General features: G+C 42.0%; 3 protein-coding genes and 3 gene segments (V, D, J or C); 3 read left to right on the top strand and 3 right to left on the bottom strand.

The window, feature by feature from the left end:
- tspan37 (tetraspanin 37) overlaps nucleotides 1-4,380 on the bottom strand; it is a 9,680-nt gene extending 5,300 nt beyond the window's left edge. Inside the window, exon 1 of the mRNA XM_034199378.1 lies at nucleotides 4,264-4,380. Within this exon, the coding sequence (XP_034055269.1) occupies nucleotides 4,264-4,326 (63 nt within the window). The 5' untranslated portion in view covers nucleotides 4,327-4,380. The remainder of the gene's footprint in view (nucleotides 1-4,263) is intronic.
- LOC117535063 (immunoglobulin lambda-1 light chain-like) overlaps nucleotides 1-12,443 on the top strand; it is a 77,168-nt gene extending 64,725 nt beyond the window's left edge. For 2 of the 5 annotated variants that reach the window (XM_034199376.1, XM_034199375.1), the window contains exons 3-4: nucleotides 10,446-10,479; nucleotides 11,888-12,443. In XM_034199376.1, the coding sequence (XP_034055267.1) occupies nucleotides 10,446-10,479; nucleotides 11,888-12,210 (357 nt within the window). In that variant the 3' untranslated portion in view covers nucleotides 12,211-12,443. Of the gene's footprint in view, nucleotides 1-9,340; nucleotides 9,437-9,555; nucleotides 10,043-10,353; nucleotides 10,480-11,887 lie in introns of those variants that run through there. The other 3 variants (XM_034199377.1, XM_034199374.1, XR_004567364.1) reach the window with 2 other exon arrangements.
- The window catches only part of LOC117535062, a 70,332-nt gene extending 56,677 nt beyond the window's left edge, over nucleotides 1-13,655 (bottom strand). Inside the window, 2 exon segments of the V gene segment in view lie at nucleotides 13,100-13,395; nucleotides 13,572-13,655. Coding sequence covers nucleotides 13,100-13,395; nucleotides 13,572-13,617 — 342 coding nt within the window.
- Nucleotides 1-19,782, top strand: part of LOC117535066 (immunoglobulin lambda-1 light chain-like) — a 111,476-nt gene that overhangs the window by 54,602 nt on the left and 37,092 nt on the right. The gene's annotated exons all lie outside the window — the stretch shown is intronic.
- The window catches only part of LOC117535067, an 88,669-nt gene that overhangs the window by 46,459 nt on the left and 22,428 nt on the right, over nucleotides 1-19,782 (top strand).
- Nucleotides 1-19,782, bottom strand: part of LOC117535060 — an 89,696-nt gene that overhangs the window by 45,326 nt on the left and 24,588 nt on the right.

Consider the following 19,782-nt stretch of genomic DNA (forward strand, 5'->3'; position numbering starts at 1 on the left):
TTGGTCAACACCCGACAGCGAAATATGTCCCAACACATCAGCCGTTAGCACACACTCAGAGCTCACAGCTCCTCATATCTGTTCAGAAACTGGACACAAGTTAAACATGTACAAACCACAGACTGTCTATGTCATGGCGAATACAGTCGCTGCTTTATTTATGTCTGTATGACGTTGTTGTGAGTGTGGACGGAGCAGCAACAGGTTAGTTTAGCCTGATGGATCCGATTCCATTCCGAAAACACGCATTTTAAAAGCTTTTCGCCTGCCGTCTTATCTGCAGACTTGTCAAAGCGTTAATTCATGGTTTTTACTAACCGTTATCAGTATGTAGTTACTTCGGCATCACTTTGAAACGTGTATTACAATTAAATCACGGTCAAATATGTTCATTTTGTTGTAGTTGGTATCTCCCATATAATTTACTTCTCCAGCGCCTCTTGTTTGAATGACAGGAGCAAACACAGCTGACAGCCGCGGTGAAACTCGAGCGATTAGAGCGATGCGAATATTGGGTGGTCTACCATAGTATTTACATGGAGATAAGCCCCTTAAAAACCATGAATTAATAAAGCATTAATTCTGTGTTTAATTCTGGGGGCGGGCAGTATCTCCATGTAAATCCTATCGGAATCGGATTGATTGATTGATTGATTGAAAAGTTTATTAACAGCTTGTATATTGGGTACAGTACAGTAGCATACAGCTCAAAACATACAATTGTTAAGGGGATCCAGACCAGAGAAAGACTTTCGTCTTGTTTACATCAGGGTCCCCCATTTCCAATTCATCATGTCATTTAAGACATATAAGACATATTTGACATACAGATGGCTTATTTACAATTTACATTTTAGATTTCGTTCTAATACATCCTAACCGGACATTTAAGACATACCAAGTCTACAGATATACAGTTAGTAACAGAGTCTAAAATGCGAGTATAGGGGGGGGGGGGGGGGGGGGAAGCTGTCCATTGATCGATCAGGCTAAACTAACCTGTAGCTGCTCCGTCCACACTCACAACAACGTCATACAGACATACATAAAGCAGCGACTGTATTCGAAATGACATAGACAGTCTGTGTTTTGTACATGTTTAACTTTTGTCCAGTTTCTGAACAGATATGAGGAGCTGTGAGCTCTGAGTGTGTGCTAACAGCTAACGGCTGATGTGTTGGGCCAATCACGCAGCGTCATTTCTTGACTGGCAGCAAAAACAACCAATCACAGCAGTGCCTCTATGGCTGGCTCTGTCCAATCACAAACAAGAAGTGTTCTCCCTAAGGAATACCCTTTCCGTCCAATATGAAATGCTGTGGTGTTTTCTGAAATGCTGTGGTGTTTTCTGAAATGCTGTGGTGTTTTCTGAAATGCTGTGGTGTTTTCTGAAATGCTGCGGCGTTTTGTGAAATGCTGCAGCGTTTTCTGAAATGCTATGGCATTTTGTGAAATGCTGCGGCGTTTTGTGAAATGCTGCGGTGTTTTGTGAAATGCTGTGGTGTTTTCTGAAATGCTGTGGTGTTTTGTGAAATGCTGCGGCGTTTTGTGAAATGCTGTGGTGTTTTGTGAAATGCTGTGGTGTTTTGTGAAATGCTGCGGCGTTTTGTGAAATGCTGTGGTGTTTTGTGAAATGCTGTGGCGTTTTGTGAAATGCTGTGGCGTTTTGTGAAACGCTGTGGCGTTTTGTGAAATGCTGTAGTGTTTTGTGAAATGCTGCGGCATTTTGTGAAATGCTGCGGCATTTTGTGAAATGCTGTGGTGTCTTGCACTTCAGGGCCACCGTAATAATATAATACAAGCACAAGTTTCATTTGTGGGCCATATTCCATTATACTTTTTGAATTTGCCGAGGCCGATTCAAAATGGTCCGCGGGCCGCATTTGGCCCCCGGGCCGTAGTTTGGACACCCCTACTCTATATCAACACCTGTACGCTCTCAAAGGTTAAAGAGAAATTAGATTTTTATACAAAGTATGTATGTGTACTTGGCCATTAAAGCTGATTATAAATGTAATGGAATATTTATAGTCTCTTAAAACATCTCATAGTTCTGCATAATACTTTAGCCAAAAGAAAAGTAAAACAGAAAGAGGGAAATTGTAAAACTTAAAACTCTACTTGAAAATAACTAATTTAGCAAAAACACAGTTAGTCAGCACATAACCTTATTGAATTATTACAATATGACTGAGTAACATGTCAAGAAGGAAATGAAAACAATATGGAAATTATAAAAAGAGAAAACCTAAACATAGCCGAAAATACACTTCCAGTTATGTAATGGAGTAGTAGCCTAAAGTAGTTTATACAAAATAGATGTTTAAGGTCAAATAAAAATAAATGAGAACATACACACTCCTACTTATTTCCTGTAAACACACACACACACACACACACACACACACACACACACACACACACACACACACACACACACACACACACACACACACACACACACACACACACACACACACACACACACACACACACACACACACACACACACACACACACACACACACACACACACACACACACACAAGGCAAGGCAAGGCAAGGCAAGTTTATTTATATAGCACTTTTCAACACAAGGCAATTCAAAGTGCTTTACAAAAAATGAAAGAGATTAAGAAAATGGCATTTAAAATCAGTCATTAAAAAGAAAAGCTAATAAAATAAACATTAAAAGAAAAAATACATGGATAAAAGTTACAGTGCAGTCTAAGATATGAATAGTTCAATTAAAAGCAGCGACAAAAAGAAAAGTCTTCAGCCTGGATTTAAAAGTAGTCAGAGTTGCAGCGGACCTGCAGGTTTCTGGGAGTTTGTTCCAGATATTTGGAGCATAATAACTGAGCGCTGCTTCTCCATGTTTAGTTCTGACTCTGGGGACAGAAAGCTGACCAGTCCCTGAAGACCTGAGAGATCTGGATGGTTCATAATTTAGCAGGAGGTCAGAAATGTATTTTGGGCCTAAACCATTCAGTGCTTTATAAACCAGCAGCAGTATTTTGAAATCTATTCTTTGACACACAGGAAGCTAGTGTAAAGACTTCAGAACAGGAGTGATGTGATTCACTTTCTTAGTATTAGTGAGGACTCGAGCAGCGGCGTTCTGAATCAGCTGCAGCTTCCTAATAGATTTTTTAGTGAGACCTGTGAAGACACCATTGCAGTAGTCCAGTCTACTGAAGATAAAAGCATGGACAAGTTTTTCCAAATCCTGCTGTGACATTAGTCTTTTAATCCTAGATATATTCTTTAGGTGATAGTAGGCTGATTTAGTAACTGTTTTAATGTGACTGTTGAAACTCAGGTCAGAGTCCATGACTACACCTAGATTTCTGGTTTTATCTGTTGTTTTGAACATTGCACACTGAAGCTCAGCGCTAACTTTTATACGTTCTGCCTTGGCTCCAAAAACCATTACCTCAGTTTTATCTTTGTTTAATTGGAGAAAGTTCTGACACATCCAGTCATTGATTTGTTCAATGCACTTACTCAGTGTTTGAATTGGAGCATAGTCTCCTGGTGAAATTGTTACGTACATTTGTGTGTCATCTGCATAGCTATGGTAACTTATGTTGTTGTTCTTCATTATCTGAGCCAGTGGTAGCACACACACACACACACACACACACACACACACACACACACACACACACACACACACACACACACACACACACACACACACACACACACACACACACACACACCATGTATACATCACTTCAGGGGACATTACATTGACTTACATGCATTTCCTGGAGACTTATCCTTACCTTAACCATAACCAACACATGCCTAACCCTAACCCTTACCCTAACCCTAATCCTAAACCTAACCAAGTCTTCACCCTAAAATGAATGATTCCCCTCATGGGGACCTCCAATTTGTCCCCAAAAGGGAAGCCAGTCCCCACACGTGACTATGTAAACAGATTTAGGTCCCCACAAGTATAGTAATGCTAGACCACACACACACACACACACACACACACACACACACACACACACACACACACACACACACACACACACACACACACACACACGCACGCACACGCACACACACACACACACACACACACACACACTGTTGTATCATGTGACATGTGAGTCTTATTTAAACACAGAGGAGACTTCTCTTTGCTTTATCCCAAAAAGACGAACATTACTTCAGCAATAACTGCGTCAAACTGATGTGATCATTGGCAATATGTATCGACAGGAAACACAAACGAGTCTTACATACCCAGAAAAGTTGGCACGTCAGCTGGAGTATTGTTTTTAGCGCGTTTTTTCTCTGATCGCTCATTTTCAGACTTTTAAGGAGAGAAGTGACTGCGCATTATCCGACACAACATGCAACAGATGCAGGAACAGAAAATACAATCAGTCATGACTCATGAAGAGGGGGAGGGTTGGGTGCTCGTGATTTTCTTGTTTCAAAGATCAACTTCCCCAAAGAACTATTTAATACGACAGTTCTGCTTTTTTTGTATTTCCTGCTACTTAGTAAATCTACTCCACGGTTACATTAATTATTCTTAAATGTGCAATTCTGCTTAATGAGTTGAGTTTATTGGCTACTGTATGCGCGGTTTGCATATCCTGCTTTTAGGCAAGCTTTTGGATGCATGCAACAGAGTGGTTATTTACAAGAGTGTTGCTACTTTTGATCAGCACTGCCCTCTTGTGGATTTAAGCGAAATAACTACCAAAAGAGAGATGGCCACAAGAACATGGCCTTTAATCAGAGATCTTGTACTTGAGTAAAAGTAGAAGTACTCAGATCTTGTACTTGAGTAAAAGTAGAAGTACTCAGATCTTGTACTTGAGTAAAAGTAGAAGTACTCAGATCTTGTACTTGAGTAAAAGTAGAAGTACTCAGATATTGTACATAAGTAAAAGTAGAAGTACCAGAGTGTAGGAATACTCTGTTATAAGAACAAGTCCTGCATTCAAACTGTTACTCAAGTAAAAGTAGAAAAGTATTAGCAACAAAATATAGTTAATGTACCAAAAGTAAAAGTAGTCATTGTGCAGATTGGTCCATTTCAGAATAATATATACATTTATAATGATTGATCATTAAAGTGTTCTCAAAGCTGGTAAAGGTGCATCTAGTTTGAAGGACTTTGTATACTGCAGGGTAGCTTGTGAATTTACTCCAGATGGAACTAAAGATTTAAGAGTTAATCATTCATCCAAATCTGTAAAGTAACTAAAGGTATTAAATACATACATGTATAGTGGAGTAAAAGTACACCATATACCTCTGAATTGTAGTGGAGTAGAAGTGCAACGTAGCAAAAAATTGAAACACTCAAGTGAAGTACACGTATCTCAAAAGTGTACTTAAATGCCCTACTTAAGTAAATGTACTGAGTTAATTCACACCTCTGCCTTTAATATTGAAAGTATTACATTCAAAAACGTACCTATGTGAAAGTCTATACGTTTCTAGTACTTAATGTTATTTACAATGATATTAGTTTTTAAATGATGATTTAACTACTTTATTTTTTGATCTATTATTTTATAATCATGTGTGAGGTCAAACATGTATAAGTTATATATAATATAGTGGATGTAGAAGCAATACTTTTGAACAGTGCTTTTCAAAAGGATCCATAACAATACGCATCATTGGGAGTTTCAGCATTATGCAATTTAAATGAGATTTTAGAAGTCTTAGGAAGGTTTATAACCAGAACACATGTCATTGTGCTGATTGTTTTAGTGTCAGTGTGTTTTAGTGCTGGGTTCCTGTCAGCTCTGAGTTCAAGGAATGAGGAACCAAACTAATCGTTCACTGTAAGTACCAGAGATTTGTATTTTCTAACACATAAAACATTACATTTACTTTTGCATCAGAATATGATGAATCAAGACATTATTTTGGATAATATACATTACAGTATGTTGATATTTTTTTACATAAATAAAGCTTGTCTGAAGAATTTAAAAACATTAAGCGAAGTTAGTTTTATTTAATATTAAAGAAGATCCATCCATCCATCCATCTTCTCCCGCTTATCCGTGGTCGGGTCGCGGGGGTAGCAGTTCCAGCAGAGAGCCCCAAACTTTCTTTTCCCTGGCGACATCAACCAGCTCTGACTGGGGGATCCCAAGGCGCTCCCAGGCCAGCGAAGAGATATAATCCCTCGACCTGGTCCTAGGTCTACCCCTTGGTCTCTTCCCAGCTGGACGTGCCTGGAACACCTCCCTAGGGAGGCGCCCAGGTGGCATCCTAACTAGGTGCCCGAACCACCTCAACTGGCTCCTTTCGACGCGAAGGAGGAGCGGCTCAACTCCGAGTCCCTCCCTGATGACCGAACTTCTCACCTTATCCCTAAGGGAGACACCAGCCACCCTGCGGAGAAAACCCATCTCGGCCGCTTGTATCCGCGATCTCGTTCTTTCGGTCATGACCCATCCTTCATGACCATAGGTGAGGGTAGGAACGAAAATGGCCCGGTAGACAGAGAGCTTTGCCTTCTGGCTCAGCTCCCTTTTCGTCACAACGGTGCGGTAAAGCGACTGCAGTACCGCTCCCGCTGCTCCGATTCTCCGGCCCATCTCACGCTCCATTGTTCCCTCACTCGAGAACAAGACCCCGAGATACTTGAACTCCTTCACTTGGGGTAAGGACTCATTCCCTACTTGAAGTGGACAGTCCATCGGTTTCCTGCTGAGAACCATGGCCTCAGATTTGGAGGTGCTGATCCTCATCCCAGCCGCTTCACACTCGGTTGCGAACCGATCCAGTGAGTGCTGAAGGTCGCAGACCGATGAAGCCATTAGAACCACATCATCTGCAAAAAGCAGTGGTGCAATCCTTAGTCCACCGAACTGCAGACCCCCTCCCCCACGACTACGCCTCGAAATCCGATCCATGTATATTACAAACAGGATTGGTGACAAAGCGCAGCCCTGGCGGAGGCCAACCCTCACCGGAAATGTGTCCGACTTACTGCCGAGGACCCGGACACAGCTCTCGCTTTGGGAGTACAGAGATTGGATGGCCCTGAGTAGAGACCCCCTCACCCCATACTCCCGCAGCACCTCCCAAAGTAACTCCCTGGGAACTCGGTCATACGCCTTCTCCAAGTCTACAAAACACATGTAGACCGGATAAGCGTACTCCCAGGCCCCCTCCAGGATCCTTGCGAGAGTAAAAAGCTGATCCGTCGTTCCACGACCAGGACGGAATCCGCATTGTTCCTCCTCAATCTGAGGTTCGACAATCGGCCTGACCCTCCTTTCGAGTACCTTAGAGTAAACTTTCCCGGGGAGGCTGAGTAGTGTGATGCCTCTGTAATTGGCACACACCCTCTGATCCCCCTTTTTAAAAAGGGGAACCACCACCCCGGTCTGCCACTCCTTCGGTACTGTTTCCGACTTCCACGCAACGTTGATGAGACGTGTCAACCATGACAGTCCCTCAACCCCCAGAGCCTTCAGCATTTCCGGGCGGATCTCATCCACCCCCGGGGCTTTGCCACTGTGGAGTTGTTTGACGACCTCAGTGACATCCCCCCGGGAGATTGGTGTGGATCCCCCGTCATACTCCAGCTCTGCCTCTAACATAGAGGGCGGAGTTACAAAAACAGAACAACTTTGGTGCCGCCCGAAAGTCCTTCTCCATGTCTTCTCCGAACTTCTCCCACACCCGCTGCTTTGCCTCGGCCACGGATGAGGCTGCTGCCCTTCGGGCCTGTCGGTACCTTGCAACTGCCTCGGGAGTCCCCCGGGATAACAAATCCCTGAAGGCCTCCTTCTTCAGTCGGACGGCTTCCCTGACCACCGGTGTCCACCAGGAGGTTCGAGGGTTACCGCCCCTTGAGGCACCTAGGACCTTGAGACCACAGCTCCCCGCCGCGGCTTCGGCAATAGAGGCTTTGAACACCGACCACTCTGGTTCAATGTCCCCAACCTCCACAGGAATGCCCGAAAAGCTCCGCCGGAGGTGTGAGTTGAAGGCCTCCTGAACTTGGGCCTCCTCCAGACGTTCCCAGTTCACCCGAACTACACGTTTGGGCTTACCAGGTCTATCCAGAGGCTTCCCCCGCCACTCGACCCAACTCACCACCAGATGGTGATCAGTTGACAACTCCGCCCCTCTCTTTACCCGAGTGTCCAAAACATACGGCCTCAGGTCCGATGATACGATAACGAAATTGATCATGGACCTTCTGCCTAGGGTGCTCTGGTACCACGTACACTTATGAGCATCCTTATGTTCGAACATGGTGTTTGTTACTAAAGAAGATGTTACGGTGAATTATATGTATGTTTTAATTTAATTTTTTAATAAGATATAAACACATTTTTAGCTCATAATTGACCAAAGAACAGCTGCTCTGTCATAACATCTAATTGTGATTTGCATTTGAATTGTTTTACATTTGAACATTTAAGTGTTAACAATAACAACCGACCGTCGGGGTAGCATTTGACGGGGAGCGTTCTCATGGCGTCTATTATCAACGCTATGGGAGTTCTATGCAAGTCAATGGGACGCCCTGCCCGTTGAAAACTGACTTCCAAGGTGTACCTGTACGTAATAGAGTGATGGGGAGGGGCCCTGACCGTCCGTCAATATGTGACGGGTTGGGAGTGAGAATGTGTTGGGACATGTGGACAAATGTCTCTGGGTTATTTTTGGCTGCCATAAAAGAAAGATTGTCTTGAAATGTACAAAAAACATTTGGGATCGGTCAATTGGTAGCAAGGATGCTAGAACAGTCAGTAGCTCGTCTGAACTCTATGGCTTGAGAGTTAAAAGCTCATTTGTTTTCGGCTCAGTAATGAGAGCAACACTGTGATTGGTTTTGGGGTAGGAGGTTTCAAAATAAAGAAATAAGTTAAAAAAAACATGATTTTCTGAAATAGGAATTGCAACACTGATGGAGACAGAGATCATATCAGTCTGATCTGAGGTCAGGGAGATAATGGAGCCCCAACAGCTGAGAAAAACTAAAGCTGCCTTGCTCCTAAATGTAAATAGTTACAATAATACTTTGGAGTGAGAAGCAGAGATCATAATATGGTTTGTGTGAAATGCTGTTTTTACATCAAATGTGTTTTTGAACTGGGTTTAATCTCAATGAGTAGTAAGATTATGTATATTTAAGAATAAGAAGTGAATAGTGCTGGGTGGGTTCCTGTCAGCTCTGAGTTCAGTGGGCTGTGTCAGTCTCTTCCTCTTCAGCAGCTGCAGGTGGTTCCTGCTGTAACAGCTCAGAGTCTCTGCAGTCTGACTGAGGGAGGTTTTTGTACGACGACAAATCACTGTGTGAACAGATTAACACTGTTTATGTAGTGGTAACTCTGACAGTAATAAACTGCTGCATCTTCAGCCTTCAGTCCAGTGATGGTCATAGAGAAGTCAGAGCCGCTTCCACTGCCACTAAACCGAGGTTCTGTTCCTGATTCAAGTTGGCTCGCATATTTTATCAGGAGCTTTGGAGGCTGTCCAGATTTCTGTTGATACCAGAACATAAAATTATTACCGTTAACATTTTTGTTGGTTCTACAGGTGAGAGTGACGGTGGATCCTGGAGCAGACGTCTCGACTGCAGGCTGAGTCACAGTCACAGTCTGACCGCTGCATCCTGCACACAGAAACAGATCATTGATTTCTCAGCAGAAAGAAAGGAGAGGAAAGGCAGCACATGATGTTTGAAATGTTGCTGAGTGAATGAACCTGTGAAACAGCAGCAGGCCAGCGTCCAGATGAGGATGGTGATGAGAGTCATGGTGCTTTCTGCTGACTGACACATGTGAGTCCTGCAGTGTTGAACTCACAGGACTATAAACCTTCTCAGTTCACTGGAGGATCAGCTGACCATGCAAAGCCTCCTCTCTATGCAAATGATGTCTCTGCTCTCAGCACACTGAAGGCAACGTGGGACACGAAACCAGGAGGAACACTGTCTGGATTTACACCGTCTATCATCTGAATGGAAGAACATATTTATATCAGGAGTGGAGATGAGGATTTGAGTTTGTGTCCACTGTGGTTGGTATGATATGTCTGTTTGTCTGACATTAACATACATACAGAGATTCACTGTAGATCAATAACATGTTTCAGTTCTGATTCAAATACATTTGTTAATAACTATTATTGAAAAGCCTCGTGTTCATTTAACCGTGTAGAAACTAATATAAAACTGACAAAGTTAGTTGTGTAGAAGACTGTAATGGTTTCTCTGCCAGGTGTAGAAAAGTGATGAGAAATGACATAAATCATCTTAATTCTTCCAGAGATGTAATCCATATCTTTAGAAAAGCTTTGTTGATTTAAAAACTGTATATGTGTCTCTGTTATCAGTGAGATCAGGGAGCTTTCTCAGTGATACATGCTTGCTGACAGTGCAGGAGGTTTTTGTACGGCCACTCAATGAGTTTGTATCACTGTGGTGGACTTTTGGTGGAGGAACCAAACTCATCGTTCACTGTAAGTACCAGAGATTTGTATTTTCTAACACAGAAAAGAAAACATTACATTTACTTTTACATCAGAATTTGATAAATCAAGACATTATTTTGGATAATTTACATTATGTTGATATTTTTTAAATCTATAAAGCTTGTCTGAAGAATTGAAAACATTAAGGAAAGTTAGTTTTATTGTAATATTAAAGAAGATGTTACGGTGAATTATATGTACGTTTTACTTTTCTTTTCTAATAAGATATAAAAACATTTTTAGCTCACAATTGACCAAAGAACAGCTGCTCTGTCATAACATCTAATTGTGATTTACTTTTTAATTGTTATACATTTTAACATTCAACAAGTGTTTCATATAAAATCTGCTTAGGATCCGTTAAAACACATTAAAGTGTGTTTTTGTACGTTCAGAGTCGCTGCAGGGTGCGTTCACAGTCCGTTAGTTTAAAAGAGTTCAAAGGAAGTGAAACAAACAGATGACAAAGTCTTCAACTGTATGAGATGTTACTTTTTGTTTTTCTGAACAGTAAATGATTTCAGAGATGAGTTATTCATTCTGAAACATTGTAAAGCAGAGATAAAGCTTTTCATATAATGATCATTACATGAACACCTTCATTACGTTGCTTACTTTCATGTAACTCTTCAGGAGTTTTGATGAGTGCCAAAGAAGAAGATTCATTATTTTAAATGCCAGAATGATATAAAGTATCACCGTTTGATTTTATGAATGAAACCCTCGTGTTCTCCCATGCCTCAGCTCCTCTTGTGATCACAGCTCATGCTCACAGCTGACCCCCACTTTCTCTGTCCTGTACCTTCAATGTATAATTCTTGTTCTGATGAGAGCTACAGAATAACACTCTGACTCCAAACGTCAAGTTTAACATTTTATTTTATTTATTAAACCCTCATTTCCTTCCTCGTTCTGTTTGTTCTGGAACTATTTGAATGTTTTTAAAATATGTTTTATAGTTTTATGTCCTACATATTTGTATGTTGCATTGTTGGAGGAACCTTGGGCTTTTCATTGCCTTATCTACATCGCCTATGTGCAATATGTGCAATATGTGCAATATATACCTGGCTGCTAAATCCTCAGAACTGTTACAGGATGTGTATTTTGTAAATTGTGTAACTTTTTATTATAACTTTTTTTTACTTGAATACTTTTGTATGCATGCTTCTACGTAACATGAAGCTGTCTCTGGCTCTTTTCTGCTGTAACAGCGTGAATGTCCCCTCTGAGGGACTACTAAAGGTATTCTGACTCTGGTTCTGATTCACTGCAGCTACTGTGCATATGACAGTAAAGCCTTTGAATGTTTGAATGTGTCCTGTATGGACTCTGTCTCACAGCGTCTGTCCCTCAGTGGAAGTTAATCTGCTCCTTGTGTCTCTCTCCCCTGCAGCGGGCTCCATGCTCAGGCCCTCCGTCTCTCTGCTGGCTCCCTCCTCCTCTGAGCAGCTCTCTGGGGGCTCGCTCACGCTGGCCTGCCTGCTGACCGGCTACTCTCCTCAGGGAGCCGTGGTGAGCTGGGAGGTGGACGGCACACAGGTGACAGAGGGGGTCCTGAGCAGCTCGGAGGAGGAGAAGAGCGGACGCTACAGCAGCAGCAGCAGCCTGAGCCTGAGCCAGGAGAGCTGGATGTCAGGAGAGCTGTACTCCTGCAAGGTCCTCCATCATGCCCACAGCCAGACCCAGTCCCTCCACAGGAGCCAGTGTGGGGGCTAGAGGGGCCGCTGGAGCCCAGGAGAACACATGCTGCTCTGATCATCAGGAGCTTTAATGTTTGTAGAGGAAAGTGAAGCTTTGTGTGGCCGAGAACAACACTGCTGTAAAGTGTTGGACAGCAGCAACTTAGAGAGTGATGTGTGAAGCTCAGCAGAGATGAGAGTGTGCTTAGTAACTGTCTTGTTGATGATTCAGGATGTTCCTAATAAAGCTTTCTCTGATAAATAACATGATGAAGTGTTTGGTGTTTTATTTAAAGTAGTAATACATTAAAAGGTTTTATAACATTCTGCACTTCTATCAGCAGAACAAGATAAAGCTTTGGATTAGTTTAGAACATTATTTAAGTTTCATATCTATAACATTTTCAATGAAAGTGACTTAGTAGTGAAGAAAATGATATTAAACCGTTTTATCGTGATTAAGTATTTGATGCTAACGTGAACTTAATTTTTAGTGAGGCTGAGAGGACGGCTCAAATATAATATCAGGCATAGATTTTTCTCCAGGCTAAGAGTAGAGTCCTTTATTTCTAAGCATTGTTTAATTCAACATATTAGTATGAATAGTTAGTGTTTGGTGAAGTTCCTCTCTACTCAGCGTTCAGTGGTCTGTGTCAGAGATTACTTTATGTTATGCAGGTTTTAGTAGAGATATGTTTACATTTAATTTGATATCAGTGGCGAACAATAATCTAACCATCCCAGTTTAGTCATCAAGAACTGAAGAGAGTCAGCTTTATTTGTATTCATGGTGGTTCTGCTTGATGACTCTTGTGTTCACTGGACCAGTTCTCCTCCTCTCAGTCTCTTCACCTGCAGCTGCAGCAGGACGCTTTACTTGAGACTGAAGGAGGTTTTTGTACGGCTCTAAATCACTGTGTGAACGTGCCACCACCATGGTAGCCCAGACAATAGTAATCTCCTGCATCAACATCCTTAACGTTACTGATGGTTAAAGTGTACTGAGCACCAGATCTAGTACCACTGAATCTAGGTTCAGTTCCAGAGAACAGAGTTGATGATGAGTATATAAGAAGTTTAGGAGCCTGTCCAGGTTTCTGAAGATACCAACTGAGATCAGCACCAATATCTGAGCTCCCTGTAGCGCTGATGGTCACAGTCCCTCCAGCACTAACAGACTTGGATGAGTCAGTCTGAGTCAGGAACTTGTTGGCAGAAGACTCTGAAATGAGAAGTGAAATGTTAGATAACCAACAACATGGAGCAGCAGTTTAAATGATAATAGAAAGAGTTAAAGACAAAGCACATTGGATGCAAACATGAAAAGCAAAGACACACATTGAACCACACATACATTACTCCTATCATTTCAGATGATACATTTTCAAAGTCTCTCACCCTGACACAGAAAGCCCAACATGACAAGCAGAGTTACTGACAACATGATCTCCAGTTCTCAGGATGAGTGCAGGAACACGGTTCAGACTCTACGTGACTCAAGACCTTAAAACTGTGAGGAGCAGTGAAGCATTACAATCATGCAAATGACATGTCACACGTCAAACAGACACCTGTCCTTGAGGAACCAAAATGCAGTTGAGGTGAGTTTTAGTTACGGTTTAACATCTCTTGAACATCATTTGGTCATTCAGAGTCACTCTGAAATGTGAGGGTAATGCTCTTCTAGGTACGTTCTTTTCTCTGCAAACATCTTTCCTTGTTTCCACTTCTTTCTGAAGTATCTCATGAACAGTTTAACAGTTCCCCCGCTGGCAAATCGATCTACATTGAACTCAATATCCACTGAGTGTTTGATTCACTAGGATGTCCCTTCTTGTTATCAAATCCACTGAATAGAGACACAGCATGCCATGCAACAGAGAGACATCTAATATCTAACAGGTCTGTCAAGACTGAATGATTTTACCTCAATGAGGGGCCACATAGAGAAACACATACAAAGGGCTGGGCCACTCACTAGAGGTGAGGTATTTTGCCTCATAAATTAAGTTATAAGTTAAATCAATCAAATGTAAATGATGTTTGTTACCTGAATATGATTTAAGTAAAAAAGCGCACAGCTCTCCATAGGGTTTCATTTATTTTGTTATAACAAGTGTTGGCAGCTCATTCCTTAAAACAGAAGCCTCAGATTGCTTAAGATAAGGGGAAATATGAAGTATATATTTCAAGCTTGTTATGCAAATAACTTATTGGGCTTTTTTTTATCAACTAAGATTTGTTAGGAAATGTTTTCAACTTAAATGTATTTGAAAAGTGGGTTTATTGCCACATGAATACTACTGTGTAATATATGTCAACATATATATTGAAGAAGTATATTATAAGACAAGATGAAGTTTTAGGTGTGGGCCATATTCCATTATACTTTTAGAATTCGATGAGGGCCAATTCAAATGTACAAGACACCCCTGATCTATGCATTTAATGTATTGCCTGGTTAATAAATGTGCAACACAGTACTAGTCACATAGTGTCACACTGTAGATCCTGTTTTACATTAATCTCTCATCAGAGATGGCCTTTTTTTCTTAGTGACTATGTATATAATTGAACATCTGTATTAGGAAAGGGGAACATTTGAGTTTCACTTCCCCTCTGACTGGGGCTCATGTAGTTTCTGTGCGTCTGTGCCGGTGGTGCGTATCAGAACCTCAGGTCAGGTCACAGCTCAGCACTCTGTACGCTGTTTCATACGAGGGAGGTTCTTGTATGACTCTATGAGGCCGACATTAGCTCCCATACAGCAGTCACTTCATGCATCTTCAGCTCTTGGTGGTGGGAGTGACTTTCATTTCAAATCCACTTCAGCTTCGAGACAGAGAAATAAAACATAGCTACTGAATGCAAACTATTTTATATGAAGAACAGTTTGAACATTAAACTAAACTAACCCTATTTATGTAAAGGCTGGTTAATGCACTCCCTGTAGACTCAAATCGGTATCTCACCCTGGATGTAGACTACCAGTACCAGCAGTAAAACCAGCAATAACCTTATTTAAAAACTGGATAATTGTGCATCAAGGCCAACAAATCTTCTCTGAGAGTTGTCTGTGTTACATCTGCATGAAAAAACAACAATGCTGCCCTCTTGAGTCGAAATAGGAGTATGTAAAGACATTTGAATCTTTCACATCATGCACAGAATCTGAGATACAGTGACATAAAAGTCCCTTCTTCATCGGAGCAAAGTTCTCTTGTGAGTCTTTATCGCTTTGCAGTCGCCCTGTATAACAATCTAGAGTCTGTCTGGGTCTCTTTGTAGTTGTTTTGCCTCTTTATGAAGTAATTTAGCACTTCTTTGTGGCGTCATGCCTCTTTCTCATCATTTTGCATTTCTTTGTGGACTTGTTGCGTCTATTTTCTCCTCTCTCTTTGGTCACTTAGTCTCTAAGTTGCATTGTGCATCTCTTTCCATGGCTTTATAACAAATTGTTTTGATTTATTTAACCTTAATTTAACCAGATGAAAACATTGAGACAAATCTCATTTACAATGCTGACCTGGCCAAGAAGGCAGCAACGTTACATGTTCTTACACATAACACAAACATATAAAATACAGAGAACACAACAAAAGACGAAAAGCAGTCACTTCATTGTGCACATTTGGGACAGTAAGAAAGGTACACTACTTATTACTGTAAGAGCAGCTGGTGGTAAGGACCTCAGACACCTTCAATTTAAAACAGGCTATAGGGACAAGAGCCATCAGTTTGAGGCTTGATTGAAGGTCATTCCAAGACCAAGGACCATAATAAAAAAGACTCCTTTTTCCAGCCTCAGTCCACATGGCAGGAACCTGGAACCGTATCCAGGCACTGGGTCTGAGGTTGTAAGAGTCACAAACTGGAGCAAATCTGGCACATATATACAGTGGAAGCTTACCTAAAATGGCTTTATACATTAATAAAAACCAATGCTGCATCCTACCCATACTAAGTGAGGACCATCCAGTTAGGCTATACAGTGTGCAATGATGAGTCCTATAGGGTGCATTTGATATGTATTGCAGTGCAGCATGGTAGAGTGGGTCATGTTTGGCCAAAACAGTGGGACAGGCAAATCTATAGATTGTATCACTGTAGTCACGCTGAGACAGGAATAAGCAACCTTTTACGGGAAGATGTTGAAAAACAACGTTTAAGTCTGTAAAGGAAGCCAAGAGTGAATTTCAATTTCTTAGTTAGAACTTCAATGTGGTGTTTAAAGTTTAGATTTCTGTCCAACTAAAAGCCCAGATATTTGTATGTATCAACAAACTCAACAGAGACAACAGCAAGGGTGTCAATGGAGAGGCAAGAGGACGCTGACTTGGGAGCAAAAAGCATTGATTTGGTTTTCTTACCGTTCAATAGCAGTTTAGAATCAAGAAGCGCATGCTGCAGCGTGATAATAATTCCTTACATTTATTATAGCGCTTTATCAATGACTCAAAGCGCTTTACATATACACACATTACACATATATGATACATGCAATGGTCAGATACTGTGGACAATACCCACAGGAGCAAGTTCAGGTGAAGTGTCTTGCCCAAGGACACACCGGCTTTACAGAAGCAGCAGCGGCGGGTTTCACCCCTTGATCTGATGATCATTGCACAGCGCACTGCGCCACACCGTCCATCTTCACGCCTCGAAGACATCGAGGCGCTTTTACAGGTACACATTGGTATTATAGATGTTCTGTGGACAATACCCACAGGAGCAAATCCGGGTGAAGTGTCTTGCCCAAGGACACAACGGCCTGACGCAGTGGCGGCAGGAGCTGGTTTCGAACTGGAGTTCCCCAACACTCCCCCTTGATCTGATGATCGGATGCAAAGACCACTGCGCCACCCGTCCTAACAATACAATCAGATTTTAAATTGGAAACGGCCATATCCAGAGAAGGAGCACATGAGTATACAATAGTGCCATCAGCATAAATATGATAGAGAAAATTGCATCTGATTACAAATATTGTTTACGTATAATAAAAAGAGCAAGGGCCCCAAATTAGAGCCCTGTGGAACTCCCTTCTCCAAGGTGAAAGGCTCAGAGACAGTACTACCCCACCTGACGCATTGAGTACGGTCGGTTAGATCATTCTGAAACCAGCAAATGGCGTTATGACCGAAACGAGACACCAACATAACATTAGACAGAAGATGAAAAACCTTCAGGTTCAGGTTCTTTATTTGTACCCGTAGGTAGATTTTGTTTGCAGAAAAAAGGACAAGGGATCCATCCTGACACACTCTAAAAACAAACACAAACAACAGACATATCTATAATAAAAGGATAAATAACAAATACACCCTTCTCCGTCAAATCTCAAAATATTTCAAAAACATTTAATAAGAAAAACACAAGTACAAACTCTAGTACAAACATGGACATTCAAAATTCAAAATTAAATACATAAATTGGCATCTGTGTGACACTCCTATGATGTGTTAATTTGTGCAATAGCTGCTGGGATAAAACTGTTTTTATACCGCTTCGGTCTACTCTTTGGGACAAGTAACCTCCGGCCCAAAGGAAGAAGCTTAAATTCTGAGTGCAGAGGGTGGGAGTCATCGTCTCATATGGAGCTGGATAACCGCTGTAACTGCCTGAGGTACAGGGTCTCCAGGTTTAGCTGTGGCTCACCAATCAGTCTGCTGAACCACTTGATGATCTGACTCAGAGAGTTTCTGCTCTTTAAAGTCAGGTTACCAAACCATGACATGAATGAAAAAGACAGAATCGACTCGATAAAAGCACGATAAAATATGATCATTGTAAGGGAAACTTCTGTGTAGCAATGCAGTGGGAGTCACCGACTCAGGAAAGAGACACGGGAAGAGCAGGAGCTTTGATGTCAAACACTGATGGTTTATTTAGGAGGTTCGGCCGGAGGATTCACATCATAAGTCACAGCAGCCATGGTCTGACTGCACGGGAGAGTTGCCACGTCAATTCTGAGGAACTCTTCCCCAGACTAGTGTTGCACGGTGTACCGATACTTGAAAGGTACCGCGATACCCTGCCGTTAAAAACGGTACGATTCCTCCGTTTCATTAGTGTCGGTACTTTAAGAATGACGGGGACAAGTACTCCGGTGCAGTGCTGGAATTGGGCCGGTACTCACCGGTACGTAGTACCGGCACTTCTGGTTCTGACCCATGGAGTACCGGCACTTCTTGCTCAGTACCGGCATGCTGGCGGTACTCCGGTACTCATGCACCGTGCCAGTACTCAACACTCTCCCGCCGTTCTTATTATACATCCATATACATATATATACAGCCGCCCGGTACTCAGTAGATGCGTCATGAGGTGCCGAACGGACATTCTCATCGCTCTAACCGCTGGAGTTTCACAGCGGCTGTCAGCTGTTTACTCCTGTCATTCAAACAGAACGTGCTGGAGAGGGGGCGGGGCTTATCTTCTCCATGTAAATACTGTGGTGGAAACGACTATGTCAAAATTAACCTATTTGACCGTGATTTAATAGTAATACACGTTTCAAAATAATAATAATAATAATAATGCCGAAGTAACAACATACTGAAAACTGTTAGTAAAACCATGTTTTAATGCTTTACAATTTACATACCTAGATGCACGTGTGTTGTGTTTATGCAGTGCAACTCCCACCCAGTGGGTGGCTATGTAGAGTGATAGAACAGAGCAGGCACGCCCCCGAGAGAAGGAAAGCAAGTCACGTCACAAATTAGCATTTCTAAAATGTTAGCGTGGATTAATAAAAGTGCAAAAAGACAGCGGTTGTCGCCGGAAGAAACTTCAAATACAGAGAATGCTGTGCCTGTGTTGGAAATTGTGTCTGATGGGGAGCTTTCTTTGGTTGATCCTCCTGCTCCAAGTTCTAGTGCATTAGCATTAGCACTAGCTCCGCCGCCTCCTCCAGAGCCTCTAACGTTAGCTGCTGCTGGCTCAACTGCCACCACCAACACCGGGCAAAGCGATGCACCTGACTGCTGGACAACGGACCAGGTGCAATATTTTGCAAGACCAATGCATGGCTCCTTCTTAAAGATAAGAAGCTAGGATGTCGGATATGCAGAGATGTCAAATCTTTGGGAATACACACTGGACAAGGACTGAAACTGTCAACTGAATGGGGTGAGTGTGCATGTGTCTCATTTCGGTGTTGACAAGGGCAAACAACAAGCTAGCCTGAGAAAAAAAATCAAAGAACATAAAGAATCACAAGCCCATGTAAAAGCTGCTGACATCCTTACATCTGCTTCACGTGAAACTATTCAACATCAAGTGCAGTCTATGCATAAATCTGAATTAGACACCACTATCAGAGTTTTTCGAACTGCATATAAAATTGGCAAACATAGCCGGCCATTCACAGACATGTCAATTGATTTGAATGTACAGAAACTGAATGGGCTGAACGTGGGCAGGGTTTTGCACTCCAATAAAACCTGTGGCGAAATCATCGACCACATAGCTCATGAGCTGAAGAAAAAAATGGCAAAAGACATTACAGAAAACCAAAGAAAACTCTGTGTTTTGGTCGATGAATCTACCACTATTAGTGGTAAAACGGTGCTTGTTGGATGTCTACGCTCAGCATTAGCTGATG

The sequence above is a fragment of the Gymnodraco acuticeps genome, unplaced genomic scaffold, assembly GCF_902827175.1.
Source record: "Gymnodraco acuticeps unplaced genomic scaffold, fGymAcu1.1, whole genome shotgun sequence".
NCBI classification, from domain to species: domain Eukaryota; kingdom Metazoa; phylum Chordata; class Actinopteri; order Perciformes; family Bathydraconidae; genus Gymnodraco; species Gymnodraco acuticeps.